This window comes from Diospyros lotus, chromosome 14 (genome assembly GCF_014633365.1).
Source record: "Diospyros lotus cultivar Yz01 chromosome 14, ASM1463336v1, whole genome shotgun sequence".
NCBI lineage: Eukaryota > Viridiplantae > Streptophyta > Magnoliopsida > Ericales > Ebenaceae > Diospyros > Diospyros lotus.
In genome coordinates, this window is record NC_068351.1 from 11734312 (window position 1) to 11755215 (window position 20904).

The 20904-nt window shown below is 36.5% G+C and overlaps 2 protein-coding genes across 2 annotated transcripts; both read left to right on the forward strand.

Annotated features, from left to right (window-relative positions):
* Positions 1 to 911: 911 nt before the first annotated feature.
* Positions 912 to 4645, forward strand: LOC127791176 (adenylosuccinate synthetase 2, chloroplastic). The gene is made up of 4 exons (XM_052321012.1): positions 912 to 1300; positions 2281 to 2973; positions 3275 to 3586; positions 4146 to 4645. The coding sequence occupies exons 1-4, from the start codon at positions 1013 to 1015 to the stop codon at positions 4314 to 4316; spliced, it is 1464 nt and encodes a 487-aa protein (XP_052176972.1). The 5' UTR covers positions 912 to 1012; the 3' UTR covers positions 4317 to 4645.
* Positions 4646 to 6317: 1672 nt separating this feature from the next.
* Positions 6318 to 19695, forward strand: LOC127790305 (uncharacterized). Its single transcript, XM_052319746.1, has 15 exons — positions 6318 to 6524; positions 6830 to 6934; positions 7034 to 7102; positions 7702 to 7791; positions 7919 to 8002; positions 8618 to 8782; positions 10655 to 10842; positions 12870 to 12942; positions 15279 to 15332; positions 17899 to 18156; positions 18286 to 18492; positions 18635 to 18738; positions 18829 to 18973; positions 19087 to 19221; positions 19340 to 19695. The coding sequence occupies exons 1-15, from the start codon at positions 6432 to 6434 to the stop codon at positions 19514 to 19516; spliced, it is 1947 nt and encodes a 648-aa protein (XP_052175706.1). The 5' UTR covers positions 6318 to 6431; the 3' UTR covers positions 19517 to 19695.
* Positions 19696 to 20904: the final 1209 nt, after the last annotated feature.

Below are 20904 nucleotides of genomic sequence, written 5' to 3' on the forward strand. Positions count from 1 at the left end.
GAATTTAGATAGACCAAATAATCAAATCGAACCAGTGTTATTAAATTAGTGTGATTTGGGTATCTTTCAAACTTGATATGATTTTAATTTTCTTTTACCCAATTAATATCTAATAGAGCTTAAGTCAGACCAAACTATTTATTTTATTTAGATGATTGTTGTTTTTATTATTAAAAAATATGTTAAAATAAAATATTAAAAATTTAAAATGTGCTACATGATTTAGATTATGCATTTTTAATATAATTTTCTAGCCATTAATATTATAATCTAAATTTTTATTGGGGTGAGTTAGTTGGTTTAGCTTAGTTTATATTAAAGGATAATAATATTTGTACTTAAGGAAGTGTACATATTGCTTTATAGATTAATAAAATGACTAACTTGTCATTCTCATAAATGACCCAAAACAACTCTCTCTCTCATTTGTCTCTCTCTCTCTCTCTCACTATCGCCCGCTGCATTCTCAGTTGGTTTGGGTGGTCATTGATTGTTGGAAGATACAATAGTGAAGAGACGAGACAGCAGAGGTGAGGTGGCAAGGCAACAGAAGCGAGGGACAAGAGGCAACGAGAGATAGTGAGGTTGTAGCGATGAGATTATAGTGTCAAGAGCAAGCGAGGGCGAGACAAATAGAGAGAGAAAAAAGAGAGGGTGAAGGGGATGAACAAATTCGTGATATCTTGCACCTGAAAAGGATTCTATGAATCCTTTTTTTGTACGAATAGCGCGTCCTATATTAAATTAGACTTTGCGTCAAATTTCAGACCAATCAGAATTGCTCTTCAATCCATCCAACGCTATATATATAAAATCCAAACCAATTAAGCAGCACTCATGCATACTATTTTGGAACGTAATATTATTTTTAATTTAAAATAAATTATTTGAAGAAAACAGTGTCCCATTTCCACACCGCGGGTGAACAGTAACTTAAAAAACCCTCTCAATCTGAAACCCTTGTTCTGAAAAGCTCTCTCTCTCTCTCTCTCTGCTGCAAGAAGACGCCACTATGAATTTGTCGTCGCTCAGGCTCGAATCGAAACCGATCGCGGCTCCACAGAGGAGGTTCTCCGATGGGCCTCTGCGTTACCGTAGTAAGGTCGTCGTGTGCTCCGTGAAGCCTGTTGCTTCTCCTTCTTCGTCCTCTGCGGCGGCCGAGCAGGCGAGCCAGGGGCTGAGTCGAATCGGCTCGCTCAGTCAGGTTTCAGGCGTGTTGGGCTGTCAGTGGGGCGACGAAGGCAAAGGCAAGCTCGTCGATATTCTGGCCAAGCATTTCGACGTCGTCGCTCGATGCCAGGTATGGATGGACTCTTATTATTGCTCGTTCATCGTCTTATTCTAAGGCTTCACATTCATAAAATTATCATAAGGCAATTCTATTATGTTTATTCTAGTATTCGTTGGCCAGGTGCTGAGTTTGTGTCTTGAATAGCTGATTGAAGTATACTTTTTATATTAGAACTCAATCTGATTGGTGTGTTTTCAAAAAGTGAGGAATAAACGAATAAAATAATGACAGTAATAATTCGGTGGTTGTTTAATCCTTGTACAGGTGATCTGAGATTTGATTCTACAACTTAATGTCTTGTTAATTCACTAGTAGTATAACAAAGAAACCTAGTCAACTGAAAGATGTGCAAAAATTAGTATGATCTCTTAGAAACCCTGGATTTACAAAGTGCATTATTGTTGTTTTTACCTTTTTTTCCTCGTGTGTGTGTGTATGTTAAAGGTGTCTAAACACATTTTGTTGATGCGAAAGCATCAAGAAAAGGGTATAATCACTGGACAGATTCCCCAAAATGATTGTTGATTTGTGATCTGTAATGCAAATCAAAGACATTGCTTTATTTGGGCAATAAATCAACATAGGTTTTGACTTCTAGTATCAATATGACACGATCATTTGCTATGGGTGTAGTTCTTGTATTGGTTCTTGAATGTGGCATCTGTGATTGTTATTCTGGTGAAATCCAAGTTATATCGTTTTCCCACCTCTCTTGATGATTTCAGATATTGATTACACGTGAACATGACATCTATTTTGGGACAGTGTAAATTCTTATTATGTGCATCTGGTGAGAGATCTCTTTTCTCGAAGAAAAAAATATGTAAATGAAAAGGATCACCCTTTTGAGTTAATAAATCATTTCTTAACATGTTTTTAATGATTATAATAGCAACAATGTCTTACCTGGACTAGTGTTGAGTTTTCCTCAAAAGTCAGGGAACTGTGACTTGCAATCTTTTTGTCTGAAGCTTTAAACTTGATGCCAGGGTGGAGCTAATGCTGGACACACCATTTACAATTCAGAGGGCAAGAAGTTTGCCCTCCATCTTGTTCCTTCGGGTATTCTTAATGAGGAAACTCTTTGTGTGATTGGTAATGGAGTCGTGGTGCATTTACCAGGGTTGTTTAATGAAATTGATGGGCTTGAATCTAATGGGATCTCCTGCAAAGGAAGGATATTAGTATCTGATCGTGCTCACTTATTGTTTGATTTTCATCAAGTAGTAGATGGGCTCAGAGAGGCTGAACTAGCTAATTCCTTCATAGGCACTACCAAGAGGGGCATTGGACCGTGTTATTCGAGCAAAGTGATTCGTAATGGCATTAGAGTGTGTGACCTCAGGCACATGGACACTTTTCCTCAGAAGCTTGATCTGTTATTATCAGATGCATCTTTGAGATTCAAAGGCTTTAATTATAGCCCAGACATGCTCAAAGAAGAAGTTGAAAAGTACAAGAGATTCGCCGAGAGGTTGGAACCCTTTATTTCTGATACTGTGCATGTCATGAATGAATCCATTGCAGAAAAAAAGAAGATTTTGGTGGAAGGTGGTCAGGCAACCATGTTGGATATTGACTTTGGAACCTACCCTTTTGTGACCTCCTCTAGCCCATCAGCAGGTGGAATCTGCACTGGTCTTGGCATTGCCCCTAGAGCTGTTGGTGACCTAATTGGTGTGGTAAGTGAATGGTCCTCTATTTCTATATATTTTTACCCTAATGTCTTAATAGAAAGAGTTTTCTTCCCACTTGGTAGATATAGCTGGTAGCAAGTATTTAGTACAGCTTGAATGGTCAAACATTCATTTGAAAGGCTTTATGGGAACTGCATTTTGTTAATTGGAAGCTTGCTTTGAAACTGCAATTACAAATTCCAACCCGGTTTTGAAAAAATAAAAAGTAAAAGCAATAACTTTTGTGCTTCATTCAGCACTCCTTCTCATGGCCATTTTTGGTGCCTAACTGGTGTTTCTACTGCAGGTTAAAGCATACACTACAAGAGTAGGTTCTGGTCCATTCCCAACAGAGATTTTGGGTAGAGGTGGTGACCTCCTGAGGTTTGCTGGACAGGAATTTGGCACAACTACTGGTCGTCCACGTCGCTGTGGCTGGCTTGATGTAGTTGCATTAAAGTACTGCTGTCAGATTAATGGCTTTACTTCTTTAAATCTCACGAAACTTGATGTGTTGTCAGATCTCCCTGAAATTCAGTTGGGAGTGTCTTATAAACAAATTGACGGAACACCAATCAAATCATTCCCTGCTGATCTTCGTGTTCTTGAGCAATTGAAGGTAAGCACTTAGTTTTCCACGTTTATTTATTTGGATGTGGTACAGAAGCCTTTCACTTCCACTGATAGCTGTTTGACTTTACCAGAGATCTAAATTTTAAACTGGAAGAGCACCCTACTATATGGTTGAATTGTCTTTTTTGTCTTCAATCCATTTGAGCCCCTTATTGTTAAGGATTCCAACACCTTGGGGAAAAGGATTAATTGGCGCAAAGAACTTAAAATGTGGCCTATTTCCACATGGAATCTCCATAATGAACCTTGGTCATCTTGAAAACAAATATGGTGTCATGAATAGGACAGGAATCTAATGACTTGGATAGTTACACCTGATGTTTGGTCCTCTCCTATTTCTTCACCATATTTTTTTTTTAACAACTTAGTATATCCTGAACAGGCTGTTAGCAATGGAATGGGACAACTTGGTGCATTCTCTCTTTATCTGTGTGCATGCCTGTGTTTAGTGCAAGTGCAATACATTTTTTCTACAAGTGGGTTGTTCTGCATTCGTGTGGCTTCCGTTTTATTTACTTTGTGATATGTTTTTACTCCTCACTTAGGTGGAATACGAAGTTTTGCCGGGATGGCAATTTGATATTTCCACTATCAGAAACTATTCAGATCTTCCTAAGGCTGCACGTCAGTACGTGGAAAGGATAGAAGAACTTGTTGGCATTCCCATCCACTACATAGGGGTTGGGCCTGGCCGGGATGCTCTTATATACAAGTGATACTGTTGATTTTTTGCCCTGGATTTCCTAGCTAGGCTTCTGTGCTTGTTTAGGGCAAGATGAGCTTCACATGCTGGCGGAACATGTGCTATTTGATTGGGATTAGTCTTCAAGCAAGAAAGAAAGAAAGAAAGGCTTTTTGCATGCAAATGCAAATTCTGATTTGATAACTTTTGTTTGTTGTTTGGTCTCGTCTGCTGTGCTGTAAGCGGGAGTGCTTTTGTAGCATTTGGTAAAACCAACCAGGAGATAAGCTGGTTATACTCGTAGTGCTAATTGATCAAACTTAAACTGCAATTTGGTGTAATGAAGTGCCAGAAGTTTAGGCCTGGCTCGTTTTGAGTTTTTCAAAACACTAAAAATATGTTTATTTTGTTATTTTTAAAAATAAAAAAAATATAAAGAAAATATAAAATAACAAATGTTTTGGGTGCTTTCAGCCAAAATTAGCTGAGAACACCAAAATGAGGAAAATAACTCCCCACCCCAAACTCAATCTCGCATAGAATCTATCTTCTCTGTTTCTTTTTTTTCTCTTCTTTTTCTTTTTTTCTCAAGCTGTTGTTGACCTTGCTCACCACTAACAACTCCACTTTTCTCCTACACCCTCTATTGCCAGTGGCCATACGAAGCCAGTGATAATAGCTTGATGATGCTAATAACCAAGCAATATCCAAACGATGGCCATGGCAGAGGGAAAAAGATCGACGGTTATGACGATGCATAAGACCATGTCGGTCGAACATGGTGGAGGTGTTGAGGCCTCTAATTGCCAAAAATTACTGGCTATTGTGGTCGGTGGTGACTAACTGCATTTTTGGATTTTGATTGAAAATTAAAAATTAGATTTATGAAAATTTAGTTATTAAATTTGGCTTTTTTAATAAGATGCAAATGAAGGAGAAAATAAAAAAAGAAAAAGAAAAAAATAAAAATTTATTCTTAAATTTAAAAAATAAAATTATATATTTATTTAAAAATATAATATATATATTATAATTAAAAAATATAAGATAACATATAATATATTATTAAGTGTATTACACATATTATGTATAATAATATTTAATATAAAATATTATATTAAAAAGAGTTAATTTTATTGTTTAATGATCAAATTTATTGTATAAAATATCATAAAATAATTTTTTTTCAAAATTTTAAAATAAACACATTTTCTAGTTTTCTATTTTAAGAAAAAAAAAATTTAGAATGGCAAAAAGAATTCATTTTTAAAAATTTCTAAACAGATACTTAAAATATAAAATTAAAAATAAGTTTAAAATTAAAAATTGAAATACGATAAGAATACCACACTATTTTCAAAATTTGATCAAAGATGATTGCGATTGATTGCATTGCTGGGTTTTACTTCTTGTAGATACCTTTTTGATAGTATTATTATATATTTTCTCCTCTTAAAACTCGCAATTTATTGTATAATTGCGAGAAATCATGTTATAATGCATGGATAAAATAGATTTAAATTTATGAATAATATTATTGGTACATCTTTATGTACACTTTGAGCTACACAAAAGTGAATCAATGACAAAAATATCTCTCATGAGGCACATAGAGGCACGTGAGGCGCAAGGTATTTTGGTCATAATACCCCTTGTGTAGCTCAAAATGTACAAAAATAATGTACATGTAACATGATTCTAAATTTATAATATTATTATTAATTAGAGTACCAAGCTCATAGTTTTTCTTTAATGACATAGAATAGAGGAAATCAAAGTTAAAAATAAATTATTATGGAAATTAGCTATTATTCTCTATTATTGGGTTTTAATATTTGAAGTAAAATGTAAATAAAATAAGGTTAGAATATATGCAATTATTTAGTGGTTTGTGGTAGGTGATAGAATTTTGGAGTTTTGAGGGAGAGGACTCAAAATTCAAATTTCGTAAATTGAGGTGATTTTGGAAAATTTATATAAATTTACAAATACTAAAAGGAAAAGAAAATGAAAATTGGAAAATGGAAAAATAATCCCAAAGCCCAGCCCAGGCCAACCCGGCCGTTCCCTGAAGGCTGAAGTTGATTCTCAGTGATCTTTCTTCCTCGTCTGACTGCAGTTCAGTGCAGGGATAGACGGTAAAGAGGAGATGGAGAAAGGGAAGAAGACTAAGAGTACGGGTTCATCCATCTCTCTGGAGCAGTTCGTCTCCACCATGGCCCCTCTTATCGATCTAGAAAAGGTCTCCTCCTTTTTTGTTTCGACATTTCTGTGCGTAATTAGATACTTCGTTTCAGTTTCTCTCTCAACTGCACTGCATATATTTTCATAATCATTTCCCTTTTACTTCCTGGAAACTTGCTCGTATTGATACGTAATTCAGCAACTTCGGTTTTCTTTCTTCGCGGCTTATAATCAATTATGATAATTCAATTTGGGCCTAACGATGCGTAGAGACAAAAATGCATGTAAAAGAAAAAGGAGTCTTTTTAAAGAATGTTTTGCCCACAAGAATGAGTGTTTGAGTGTCTGTAATTGTCTTCTTAGGAGGCTGAGATATCAACTTCCATGGCAACGGGGGCAACTAGGACTCTGGATTCTGCTCAGAGGAGGGGCTCCACCATTCTTAATTTGAAGTGTGTTGATGCTCAGGTCACTAACTTTTTTATCTTGTAGATGAAAGATTCATTTCAATCCTTTTCAATTATTTGGTTATTTTATTGCAATTCTGTTGCTTTTGTTCTAATGTAGACTGGATTAATGGGAAAAACCCTTCTTGAGTTTCAATCTAATAAAGGCGATGTTCTTCCTGCTCACAAGGTGAATCTAAAGCACCCACTAGATGCTGTTTTGATTTTGATGTTTACTGCATAAAATCATGTTTTGATGTTTTTCTTTATACTGACTACTCATGTCGAATCAATCATAACTTGCATTAATTCAAGGATGAGTTTTGGGTGCAGTTTCATGTTTAAATACCCGGTTTATCTATTCTTTTTCCCAAGTATGTATGGGCACGGTTGAATTTGTATTTCTCAAATACTTATTCTATTTATCTTAAAATGGGTTTCCCAGACTAAAGTTGGAGTTTCTGTGAACTGAATGAGAGGGATGCTTAGTAGCTTCTTTTCAGTTAAGATATTTGCTGAGTGCATATCCAACTGCAGAATTTTGGACACATCTGATATTGTATTCCAACAATAGGTTTCTGACACAATTACTTCATGAATATAGGAAAATCCATGTAGCATAAAAATTAATGATGTCAGAAACATTGCTGATTGAGTCTCAATGATTCATACTCTGTTATGAAGACAGTAACTATGTAAATAAACTTTTCTCTTGTTCATACTTCAACTGCTTGCTTTATCTATTTCAAACTAATGTCGATAATAATCTTAACTCTGTTCTCCTTGTAGTTTGGGATTCATGATGTTGTTGTCTTAAAACCAAACAAAGCTGATCTAGGATCCTCACCCCTTGGTCAAGGTGTTGTTTACCGTCTGAAGGTAATTATGCATTTTGAACTCTATCATGGGTTCTTCTGTTGATGCTGCCTGATATTGCAATGCAAAATGCAACATCTTCAAATTTCAATTAGTTGCTTGAGAGTTGTATTGATTTACTTATGAACAGGACACATCATTTACTGTGGCTTTTGATGATATTCCAGAGGAGGGCCTAGATAGTCCTCTACGCCTTGAGAAAGTGGCCAATGAGGTATATGTTTTCAGAGATTTATTTTCTCAAAAATGTAAAAATTTCTCTCTCTCTCTCTCTCCTTTTTCTTTGTTCCTCTTTTTAGGAGGAAATTAACCAAAAGTAGTTATCATTTAATAACTGCTGACTAGAAATGGCTATATAGTGATGGCAATTTGACTTGGAATTGATAGCCTTGGGCTTTGCCCCATCCCAGTAGGGAAGCCAAGTGTATGGGTGGATGATGGGCTTTTAAGGAAATTTGAAGTGGGTTTGGGAATATTTTATCTACAAAATGTGTCCAAATGTTATCAACAAGTCCAATTGCTCCTCCAATGCGAGGGTAGAATTTATTGCAATCCTATTCATCTCTCATAAGGTTGGGGATACTAGACCTGAACCCATAAGCTGTCTAATTTATGGAGTGGGGCAAGATGGTACAAAAAAAAAAAAAAATCAAGGGGTATGGGGTGTGATGGATGACCTAGATGTGGGTATTGAGTCAGGATATGAGTGGGTGGTAACATGCTGAATATCTAACTCGTTGCCAGCATGATGTACAATTATGAAGAAAGAAAAAGTTATTTGAACTTTGAGAAGTATATGAAAAATGATTTACAATTAATTGTTTTCTAGGTGACCTACCGCAGGATGAAAGATACATTAATACAACTGAGTAAAGGCGTGTTGAAGGGACCTGCTGCTGATTTAGTTCCTGTGTTATTTGGGGAGCGACCACCAACAAAGTCGAAGAAGAATGTTACTTTTACCCCATATAACTCCAACCTGGATCACTCTCAGGTTTTTAAGCTTAATCTTCTATATTTCCATTTACATGTAGACTCTCTCACTCACTCTCTCTATACACAAACGTGTGCACATTACATACATTTAGCTATTAATCTAACCATTTCTCAATCTTTGATTTTAATGATTTCTTGATACATCAAAATTAATAAATGATTGTTTTCTGACCACTAAAGACTTAGAGTGGGGTGCTTTTGAGCAAATTATGTAGACCAAGTCGTGAAGTAGCTATGTAGTATTTAACAATTTTTAACATCAAACATTTGGCATTTTTCCCACCATACAACCGCTTACTTTGCTGCCGATTTTTTTTTTTCTTTTACATTTTTTCCCATTTGTTTTCTGCAATTTATAATTGATTGCTAACTGCTAATGCACTCAGTTCTTTTGCTTTTCAGTTAAGAATGGCCACATCATTGAAATTGATTGGCAGTTTGTATCAGCTCATGGTGGACAGCAAAATGCCTGGTTGACAAATTTTTAGTTGTACAAGATGGACTGGGTCATTTGATGTCCTTCAGTTTTATTATAATCCCTTTTCAGTTTAAAGAAGACGGAGATTTTTATGTTCAATTTATATATGTAAAAGTTGAAATGGATAAGATTCAAAAGTTGGCAGTTACAGCTCTCAGTAATCCACTTAATGGCTTCTCAATTTGTATGCTTTGATCCTAAGCGAAATAAGCAACAAAGTTAAGCATTGGTCACAATCTTTTTGGTACTAGGGATGTGCATGCTGCAAGAATGCATCTTAGTGCAAGGTTGATAAAGTTAAAGATGTCGAGATTCAGTTAGTTAATAATGTATATCACCATCCGTCAGAAATATCTAGCAAACACAAATTTTCTTTGACATCCATGCTTCTACTGAATTGTCAACAATGGGAATTTCATTCCTGGGGTTGCACCATCCTTCTTGACCCTGCTAGTAAAAAGCAAACCATGTTCTGTATTTGTCATGGAATAGAATGGGGTGAAGTTTTTTTTGAGGTAGGAGGGGTTTGCGAACTGGTGGGAAATCATTAAATATGGAATAGGATATAATGGTCTTTTAGAGGACATGATCATGGATTAAGATGACTGGAGGTCTAGAATTCATGTAGCCAACCCACCTAGTGGGATTAAGGCTAGGATTTTTGTTTTTGTAATAGGGTGAAAGTTGGTACCTAGTTTAGCATTTTCTCCCCCTAAACATTCTGGTTTCAATTGGTGTTTTTTACAAAAATATTCAGCCTCCTTTCTGTCTCTTTGAATCTATTTTGGTGTTGCATGTATTCACTTGTTTATCTATGCAAACATCCATCCTTATGTGATTACAACAACAACGTGTCACTCCCCCACCATGCGAGGTCAGCTACATGAATTCTAGCTTGCCATTCATTTCTATATATGCCATCTTTTTGTAAGGTTTTAATAACTAATATCATGCCTAAATGTCTCCTATCAAGTTTTATTGTTTCTTGTACCTCTTTTGCTAGATACTTGTTCCATTCCATCCACTCTCCTTATAGGAGTCTCTGTTAGTCATCTTCTCACATGATCAAATTATATTAATCGTGTCTCACGCATCTTACTTTTAATAGGAATCACTCCAATCATGTTACGAATAACCTCATTTCTAATTTTATCTTTCTTGTATGACTGCACATCCATCTTAATATCCTCATATTTATTAATGCTCATATTTTGCACATATTGGTACTTTACTGCCTCATATGGCTACCTTGTAAAATTTTCCTTTTAGCTTTTAATGGAACATGTCCTTGGGTGATTAAAAATTTTATTGTAACTTTTCTGTAATTTTCTGTGTACTTGGGTTAATCTGCATTATTTTTCACAAACTAAAGCATTTGTCTGTTTCTTCAAGAGAGATGCTATTTCAAAGGCTCTGTCATCCAAGGATGTATTTTTGCTGCATGGCCCTCCTGGAACTGGAAAGACCACCACCGTGGTGGAAATAATCTTGCAAGAAGTGAAATCAGGATCAAAGATTCTTGCTTGTGCTGCTTCAAATATCGCTGTTGACAATGTTGTTGAGCGACTTGTTTGTCATAGGTGAGTTTGTCATGTTTCATCATGGGAAATAAAACCCCCCCTTCAGGCTGATACCAGAATGCAATCTTGTCTAAAAGAATGCAAAATTTAGCTGCGGCTTAAACAGAAGTCCAATGCAAGCTCCTTTTTCTAAATTTTAAGGGATCTGTATAGAACTAATCTACTGACTTCAGATTTGCAGACCCTTCGAAGTTTAAGCAATCATGATTGATATTTTTTAAACCATTAGATGGTTTTTTGTGATTCAACAATAATAGAAGTTCTGCTCTATGCCTTTACATTTTGACAATAGGATTGATGTAGATGGATGACTAAAGCAAGTTGTATTGCCGACATGGTGAAGCTTCAGTAAGGATTTGTTTGAGTTGTGTATTAGGTCAATAGGCTTTCATATTATGGGCTCTATGATGTGGGAGTGGAACCAAGAAGAAGAGGGGAAGGAGGAGAAAAGTTCCAGAAAAGAGGCAACCTGCAAACCACAAAAGAAGAGAGGAAAGAAGCCAAGGAGAAGATAAACACTAGCTGTAGAAAGAGATTAGAAGGAGAAGTAGAAGAGAAGATGATGAAGAAGGATTGCAATATAGCAGCAGGAGAAAGAAGATCAGCAGAGAAAATGGAAGAAAGAGAATAGCCCCTTATTTGGATGGGGGGGATGGGGAGAGGGAGGGGAACCTCTTTCCTTTTTTTGGGAAGTCTCATAATAGAAGGGGAGGGAAGCCCCTCCCCTTACCCATTTTTCATTACATCCCAATTTGGGGTATAGAGAGGGGAAGGCAAGCATTAGTAATCATTTTTGTTGATGTTATTATTTTACTAAAACCCAATATTGTCCTTGACTCAGTCACTCAAATAAAATCATATAACTACTCTTTCATAATTGAAGAGGCCTGGTATGTTGAGAGATTTACTTGGGTGTCCATTGGAAGCATGTGGAGAGTTATTAATGCAAATCATACGTGATGTTAATTCACCACTGGATGTTAGTAATTTCACATATTCCAGGGGATATGATTCTGAAGTCGTAAACTTTCATTATTAATATTGTTGATTCATCTAGAAAGTATGAACTTTTTTATTTATGTAATAATTACAATTTTTGAGTTTTTTAAGAGTCAGTAATAAACTACAATATGTTGTAATTAAATGCAAGTTTTTTGTACCTTATAATTTATTTTGAAAATGAATGGTATAATTGCCACTTTGTTTTTATTATTTTGCTGTTCTGTCTACTTCCATTCTCTATCCAAACAAAGTGGAGCTATGTTACTCTTCTTTATGTTCCTTTTTCCCACATAAGGGGAGAGTAACGGCCTTCACATTACTTCACTTATCCTTCTGTTCCCTTCTATCATGTACCATTCTATCCCCTATCCCAAAAAAAGCAGAAGGGGGAAGAAAAAAGAAGAGGATGGGAGGAGAGAGCTGCAGCTTGAGGAAATAAATAATTTTAATCTACTCTAAAAAATCTTTGTTTTTTGGATTACGCCAATCAGCAAGATGTTGACCTAACACCACTTGAATTCTAATACATAATCTATTAAAAGTCCTAATAAAACTAACATACATCTTGATAAAATCAAATTATCTAGTCCTCTAAAGCTCCTGATAAATAAAATCCTAAATGCAACTAGAATTGTGAAATCCTAAAACAAAGTAGAAGTCTTTATCTTCATCACTCTAGTTCAACTCTTTTTATCTGTTCTGCTACAGTTCAAGGGGTAAATAACTAGGAATTCTCTGACTGTAATCATGGAACTTGTGCTTACTAGACATTACATGAGAATTCACAAAGAGCAAAAATTTTCATCTGTAGTTTTGTTAAATCTACCTTTTACTATGGGTTTCAGTAGCGTATATTTCATATACGTATTAGCTGATAATTTTGTTTGTCCAGTAAAGTCTACAGGGCTTGTCAGCTTGAACTTCTCAAATGTCATTGTGATGTTATCAACTAAAACTTCCTTCCCATCATGGAATTTCTCTATTAATTATGTTGCATTACTCACTGTATCCATTTCTTTAAGTAGGGTGAAGCTGGTGAGATTGGGGCATCCTGCCCGTTTGCTACCTCAAGTCTTGGACAGTGCTCTTGATGCACAGGTATTTAAGTATTTGTTTGTGAAGACAAATTTTCGGATCATAAACTTTGAAATCTGCAGTATTGTATTCCCAAACAATCTGATTTCCTAGCTGCTCAACTAATGTGTATACTGTATAGTCATGTCATATTTTATCTTGTCCCTTTTTTCCCCGTAATTGTTTCTTCCATAAGAGCAGCATTTAATCTCTCCAGGGATCAGAACTCAATCGAGCAAGACAGTGCACTCTGAAGAAACTGGAACTTCTCGTTCCTTCTTTTTTCATACTCAAATCCGAGAGAATAGATTACAATATATACATGAACTTTGGCTAAGATAACCTAAAAAATCTCCTAAACTTTAGCTTCTAGATATTAGGATGAGGACTCCTAATTTTTAGGATTAGATTATTTCATAAGATAAACATAATACATGAATAGATAAATAAGATATCTCTAAAGGTGATAAACTCTTCTTCCGTATCAGATGATAAGCCTCAGCATCCCTTTCTTCATTCACGGCACTAGCAGATAGGAGGCACAAAGGATATTGATGCACAGCTGGAATTCTACACACTCGATTGCCTACTCATGGTTACGGGTCATTATCATGAGAACACATGCGGCACATGCTGAGCTGGACCAGCAAAATTCTCTGCCCATGCCCCACTAAACATTTGTAATTCATTCTCAACTCAGGCAATGGAACACTTTTCCCAAGTAATCTATATTGTTTGCTCATTCCAAAGATGCACGGCAATTGACACTTCCTCGGCTTGGCTAATGGAACTCTCCACCTGAGCTTGCACTTGCCATCAAAGACTCCTTGCCTTATGGCACTTTGTCATTGAGAATGCTTGAGAAGCATTCTGACTCAATCATTGGAACTCTTCAAGCAAGCATTCCACTTTCCATATGGTCCCCCTCCTCAATTCAAAGGCAAAGTCTCCATGTGAGCTCCCTCCATCTTGTGGAGCCACATACTACAAATGGCAATTCCAATTTTCTACATGTGGGACACTCAAGGACTTGTGGGCTACAAATTTTTATTAGGTCTTGTCCATTCTCCTTTGAGTGGATTTCATCTTAATACCAAGAGAGGGAGGAAATAAGGGAGAGGGGGGGGGTTCATTTTTGGCGATCACACATATCCCTTGATTGCCAACATTCTGATTTGACCTCCTATCAAAAGGGGCCCTCGTGTCATTAATGGTAAAACAGAACAACCTTCAAGCATTCACTTTGCCTATTAAAAGAACGCTCTCTCTCTCTCTCTCTCTCTCTGTGCAGTGACTTTGAGCTCTTTCTTTTTGTAACTCCAAAGTTCCAATACATTTCACAGCATGTGATTCCCAGTGGTGTCCCTCGGCCAGCTTATTGTCAACCTTCCACATTTTTACCCCATGGTGGAAGATTGATCCTTATTGATTGCCTGTGCCTGCTTGTCTGCCACATTCTCCTAGGGTTTTTGTTTATGCACTTAAGAAAAGTACTCTCTGCAGATACTCAGGCTCAAAATTTGTTTTCTGTCCATCCTTTCTCAGAATAATTGGGTTATATCCTCCACTTCTCAAAATTTGTTATCTGCTACATTCTCTTCATTTCTGTGTGGAAGGACAGAGGTTTGTATCCATGTTCTTGCATGTATATCTCTTGTCCTCGATTCTCAATTTCATGTTAGTTTGTATTTAGTTTTTTTATTGTGTGTTCCTCAATTCATTAGCAATTTTTGGGGAGTGGAAATTTATTTTCTTTGTTTTGTGTTATATCTTTGTTATGAGTGGGACTACCAAAAGAAATACTCTAGTGAGAGTTAAGATACTTCTTAAAGGTACTTTTTTGTTCTTTTTGTTGTTGAAGATAAGGAAAAAGATGACATCTCTTCATAGCCTCTAACGTATTGTTTAATATAATTAAATATAAATTGGAATGATGAGAAGTTACCTTTCCTTTGCAAGTAGTTATCAACTAAGGGAAGAAAGGAAAAAAGGAGGGGAAAAAAATGAAGAAAAGCATTTTAAAAGTTTCACTTTGTTTCCTTAATATGATCAATTTCGTGTTGTCAATCCACTTAAGAAGCATATAAATTCCACCTGTAACCAAATATGAGACTCTGGTACAATTAATCTTTTCTTGGAAAAGTTTGGTTTCAAGCAAAGGGATTTAGTAACTGACCTGAAGAAAAATCCTTTGTTTTGCATTTTCTGGAAGGCTATTGCTGTTGTGATCCATCTTGATTTTTGAAAAGCACATAATCTAAGTTTTTTTTTTTTTTTCCCTTTTTGGCATCATGGATGAGCTGATTCAAATCTTTAATCCATGGAGTTCTACTTACCTGTTCAATTTTTTTTTGTTGTAGGTTCTACGTGGAGATAATAGTGCTCTTGCAAATGATATCCGGAAGGAAATGAAGGTAAAAGACATAGAAAGTGCATCCGCAACTAAGTTCTAACACAGCAACATTATTTCTCTTCTTCCATTATTTGAATATATTTTTTCTTTCTGATAGTAAGTATTTCTTCCATTAACTGATATCTAGTAGTTGCACTTTGTACCACAATCATTAGTCATGCTTCTGGTAGACCTTCAATGGTTTCAATTAATGTATGAGCTCGACAAGTTTGAAGTGAGTATTTGCATTTTGTACTGCAATCATTATTCTTACAGCTTTTATTAGATCTTCAATGGTTTTATTTGGCGTGTGAGCTTTACATGTTTGAAGGTAAAAGCCCTAATGGCTGGATCTTGTGTAATATTGTGCTGGTCTCTTTATGATGGGGAGCATAAAGCACTGCACACTATCATCTTTATAGACAAATGAAACCAATAGTTGAAATTTTTTTGGATCTTAGTTCTTGCAGGATTCTCTTTCCTTCTGAAATCTTCCTGTTGTGAACCGATACACAAACCTTAGGGTATTTCCAAATATGTTTCAATCATAGATTCGCGATGAACAGAAGACAGGAATTCTAACAATCATTCATGCATAAATAGAATGAAAAACAGAAACGAAAAGCGAAAGCAGACAAAAAAGTTTTTACCGTGGTTCACCCAAAATAGGGCTACGTCTACATTGACCTCCGATATGGAGAGCTCACTACACTAATGATCGAATTAAAGAATATACCCTCAGAAATCCTCTCAATCTCTCTGTACATACAGTGGTTCGAGAAACAAAACTTGTCCAATAATCACTTAATACAGATTAAGAGGCAAAAACCTATCGAACCATATAACTTAACAAGCTATACAATCATTTACAGAGAATGAAAGGAAAAACGAGAAGCAAACCAGAAACCCTAGGTCGGAGACGAAGGCTCTCTTCTCAAACCCTCTTTTCTCTTTCTTTGATAATTTTGTCTCTTTCGTCTTAAACGTCTAACTGGTCCATTTCCCGAGGGGGAGATAAATAGTGACGATGGAGGGCTGGGATCAAGCCTCATAAAGTACAGATGAAGGGTTGGGATCAGATCGTGCAAGCACGATAAATATTCCAACAGAAAAGGCAGACGGACAAGAGAGATTGAGCGGGCAAGATAAAAGGCAACCGGGCGCCATCAGAGTGCAGCTGATGGTTGCCACATGCTGCCATCCAACAGCTGCCAGATGGCAGGCTGTGGTTGCTGCACGTGGCCCTCCAACAGCTTACTCCTAACGACATCGTTTGGAGCTTCACAGCCAACACTTCCTTTTGCTGTATTGAACTACCAGAATTGGCAGAATTGAATTTCTTAGTAGGTTTTTTACCCCCTCCCCCTCCCCCCCTCTCATCACTTAGTTGCCCGAATTGCCTAGTGATTAATCTATAAGTTTTAACCATCTATGCTGTCATAAAAAGGAATTGTTGATAAATTTTGTAGCTCTTTTGTGAAGAGGGGTTGCATTTTGGTGTATAAATTTGCTGAATTTGATTAATCTTAAAGAAACTTTCTTTATAGAGTACTGCCAATTGCACATTCTTACATTACAACTGTCACAAGTGGTGATCATGGACATATAAACACAAACTTGCATCTAATTAGTTTCAGGAATAATTGACTATGGAGGATATTATTGCTTTAAATGTAATTTTCAACACAGTTTTAGATCAACAATGTTAAACTTTTGTTTTCAGATGAACTCATACATACAATTTAAGCTTCCAAAGCACAGAATGATAAGCAATCGCTAGCCTTAGTCCCAGTAGATGTGGCCAAAGCACACATTAACAAACTAAAGAAAAGAATAAAGAAACTTTTGGCAAGTGGGTGCCCACTCACAGTGATACCCTTTCCAGGTACATGCAGACATAATTTGCACTCCTGTGCAATGTCAGTGCAGTAAAATCTTGCGGATCTGACCTTAAAAGAGAGGAGTTAGACCAAAGACATATTTCCAGGAGATGGATGCCAAGCCATTTTTTCTCTCTCTCAGGCCTTAAGCATGCAATAACCATCAAAATTGGAGTTCAATTCTCAAATCTGAAAGACATACAGTTACTACAGATGAGTTGTCATATTCTGTCGTGACTTTGCTACTTAAAAATGTAACCATGGGGTGTACTTAAAATCCATCCTAAACAGAGATAACCTGGGGAAATTGTCGTTTTAGGGTGAGAATGATTCTTAAAAGTAGCTTTAGCATTTGTTTACAAGTGGAAGAATCAATATTCCTGTAGAGTTAACCTGTTTGAACAGCAGATAATAAATAAAGAAAGAAACATCAAATCTGACAAGGATGCTATGGTGAAATGATGAGCTTGCTTTAGTCTGGTCTTTGTTAACGATGAACTATTAATCATTGTCATAAGAATGACTTACTCTGTGAAAGGTTCTTCTGACAGATAACAGTAAGTTTGATTCTAGTCTACTTTTTGCTGACATGAATGTTAGAAATTGGGTTTCATCTAACTGAGCAGGTCTCAGTATTTTGTACAATCTATTTTACGAATTTCTCATTGAACAATCTCCTACCAATTTTTTGCTGGTGGAGTTCTGCAGGCTTTGAACGGGAAGCTTTTGAAGACAAAAGACAGAAGTACAAAGAGGGACATAAGGAAGGAGCTCAAGACTCTTTCCAAAGAAGAGCGTAAAAGGCAGCAGCTAGCTGTGGCAGATGTAATCAAAAGTGCTGATGTGGTATTGACAACATTGACTGGTGCTTTGTCTCGAATGTTGGAGGGTACTTCATTTGATTTGGTAATTATTGATGAAGCTGCTCAGGCGCTTGAAATAGCATGCTGGATAGCTCTATTAAAGGTACAAAGGTACACGTATAGATGACTTGCTTTCTTCAGATGCATTCTTACCCAAAATGGAGTGTAATAATTAATTCCATGTTGTTACGAGTAAGAAGCATGGGTTTAATATTGGAATTCTCTATTTTAGGGGTCGAGATGTATACTTTCTGGAGACCATCTTCAGCTTCCTCCAACTGTTCAAAGCATTGAGGCTGAGAAAAAGGGGTTAGGGAAAACCATGTTTGAACGCCTTGCTGACTTGTATGGTGATGAAATCACGTCTATGCTCACTGTCCAGTATCGCATGCATGAGCTCATTATGGATTGGTCATCTAAAGAACTTTACAACAATAAGGTGCTTGACATACCTAGATGTCAAATAACAGTTTATATATATATAATATATTTGAAAAATGATTAGCACTTGAAACAGACAAATGAGACAAGATACTTGTTCTTAGTGTTTTTTGTGTGCTTTCTTCCATTATGTTCTACAGATTGAAGCTCATGCGAGTGTTGCTGCGCACAAGCTGTATGACCTTGAGGGTGTAAAGAAGACGTCTTCAACGGAGCCAACACTAATACTCATAGACATTGCTGGGTATGCAGTTGATTTCTGTTTGCTTCTTATTTGCTGGAGGCGTTGTTCTTTGTGCCACTTCTTTTAATCGTCACCCCAATTTGATTCAAGATGTGACATGGAAGAAAAGAAAGATGAAGAAGACAGCACAATGAATGAGGGTGAAGCTGAGGTTGCTATTGCCCATGCAAAGAGACTTGTTCAGAGCGGAGTTCAAGCTTCTGATATTGGACTTATCACCCCGTATGCAGCACAGGTATGTCTATGTTTACTTGAAAGGCCTCGTTGCTAAATTCATGGAGCCGAATTAAAATGCCTATTATGAATAATAACGCCATCCCAAATTGTATATTCCAACCCCTATTTTAGGTTGTCTTGCTGAAGATGATGAAAAATAAGGAAGACAAACTAAAAGATTTGGAGATATCAACAGTGGATGGCTTCCAAGGTCGAGAAAAGGAAGCTATTATTATTTCAATGGTACGGTCAAACTCAAAGAAAGAGGTAAGCATTGGAATATTTGTGCTATGAGTTTCTCTTCTACGACCAAATATCAGTTGGGATTAAAATTGTAGGATGAAGTTAAGTTGACATCGAGGTAAATGGATTTTTCATTTTCCAGGTGGGTTTTCTGAGTGATCGCAGGCGAATGAATGTTGCTGTGACCCGAGCAAGGAGGCAGTGTTGTATTGTTTGTGACACTGAAACAGTGAGTGCCGATGCGTTCTTGAAGCGTTTAGTTGAGTATTTTGAGGAACATGGTGACTATTTGAGTGCCACAGAATATGGAAATGAATGAGCGATGCAAAGAGGATTTTTGCTTCTCTTTTGGATAAGAGTTGCTGTTGCCATGCTTAGTTCTGGGAACAGTTGCTTGATAAACTGTTATGTCGATTGTAATTCAAGAATTTTTTAGGATTTTGTTGAGGAAGATTGAAGGAGTTACCCTATTCAAAAAGATGAAGGATGCTGATCTTATTTGCCATTGCTTTTCAGTTTGAGTAGTTATTTCTTTCCTGTCACTTAGGCTATGTTTGGAACTAGGATTTTCCAATAGAAAGACAAATGAAAGTAGTTAAATTTCACCACTCGTGCATATATTTAGACATGAACATAAGCGCATTTATTTTCCTCTCTATCTTTTCTGTTTACAAATTCTAGTTCTAAACATAGCATTTGGACCTTATCTTAACTGAACTTAGTCAGTGACACAATTAACATTAGCAATACAAATACATGCATAAAAAGAGTCTTAACAAAATTTACACTAGAAGCCTTTGTTGCCGCGATCAGTTAGATAAAATTTTAAAGCTATTTTCATGTGAATGTTTCCTACGATGCAGATTGTTTATATAAATTAAGGGGAATTCTATTCACAACCTGCATATCTGCTCATAGTCCACACCCCACCAAATTTTGCACCAATTTTAAAACTCTTATTTTACCCCTCCCATAGCCCACAACTCACTTTTTCCTCCGAGTGCCAGCCTCTGTCTCATCTTTCTCCTTTCTCTCACATTATATACCCACACACAAATACATACACATATATATATACACATGCGGCCGCCATAGCAGACCCAGCCCATTATTGGGTCGGCCATGGCGATCGACCCACACACGCACACACTTTCTCTCTCTTTCTATATGCGTGGGTCGCGAGGTGGGTCGGTGATAGCGGCCACTCCTGCCAAAAGTCTCTCTCTCTCATACTCATCTCTTTCTCTCTCCCGAATACACACACAAATATATATATATATATATACACGTATATATATACACATATACACAAAAAACATGGTCGCGACCATGCTTTTCGTATGTATATATGCCTTCGCATATAGAGAGAGACTGTGTGTACGGGTCGACCATAGCAGTCACATGTGTGTGTATATGTACATATATATGTATGTGTTTGTGTGTGTGTATGATGCGGGAGAGAAAGAGAGAAGCTAGGCAGAGGCTCGCAGTCAGAGGAGAAAGTGGGTTGTGGGCTATGGAAGGAATAAAATAAGAATTTTAAAATTGATGTGAAATTTAGTCTGACGCAGGTTGTGAAGCAAAAAAATGCAGGCTGTGAATAGAATTTTTCATAAATTAAATAGTGAGAGTTTTCCTCTAAACATGCTTCCAAATTTCACAGAATCACTCTTTGAAGTTAGAAGGAAACTTAAAATTAAAAAAAAA

Bases quoted from the DNA above. Each gene is read 5' to 3' on its own strand.
- LOC127791176 (XM_052321012.1), top strand. From the start codon at position 1,013: ATGAATTTGTCGTCGCTCAGGCTCGAATCGAAACCGATCGCGGCTCCA. The intron at 1,301-2,280 runs GTATGGATGGAC...ACTTGATGCCAG, and splicing joins ACGTCGTCGCTCGATGCCAG to GGTGGAGCTAATGCTGGACA. The intron at 2,974-3,274 runs GTAAGTGAATGG...TTTCTACTGCAG, and splicing joins TTGGTGACCTAATTGGTGTG to GTTAAAGCATACACTACAAG.
- LOC127790305 (XM_052319746.1), top strand. From the start codon at position 6,432: ATGGAGAAAGGGAAGAAGACTAAGAGTACGGGTTCATCCATCTCTCTG. The intron at 7,103-7,701 runs GTGAATCTAAAG...TTCTCCTTGTAG, and splicing joins ATGTTCTTCCTGCTCACAAG to TTTGGGATTCATGATGTTGT. The intron at 19,222-19,339 runs GTAAGCATTGGA...TTCATTTTCCAG, and splicing joins GGTCAAACTCAAAGAAAGAG to GTGGGTTTTCTGAGTGATCG.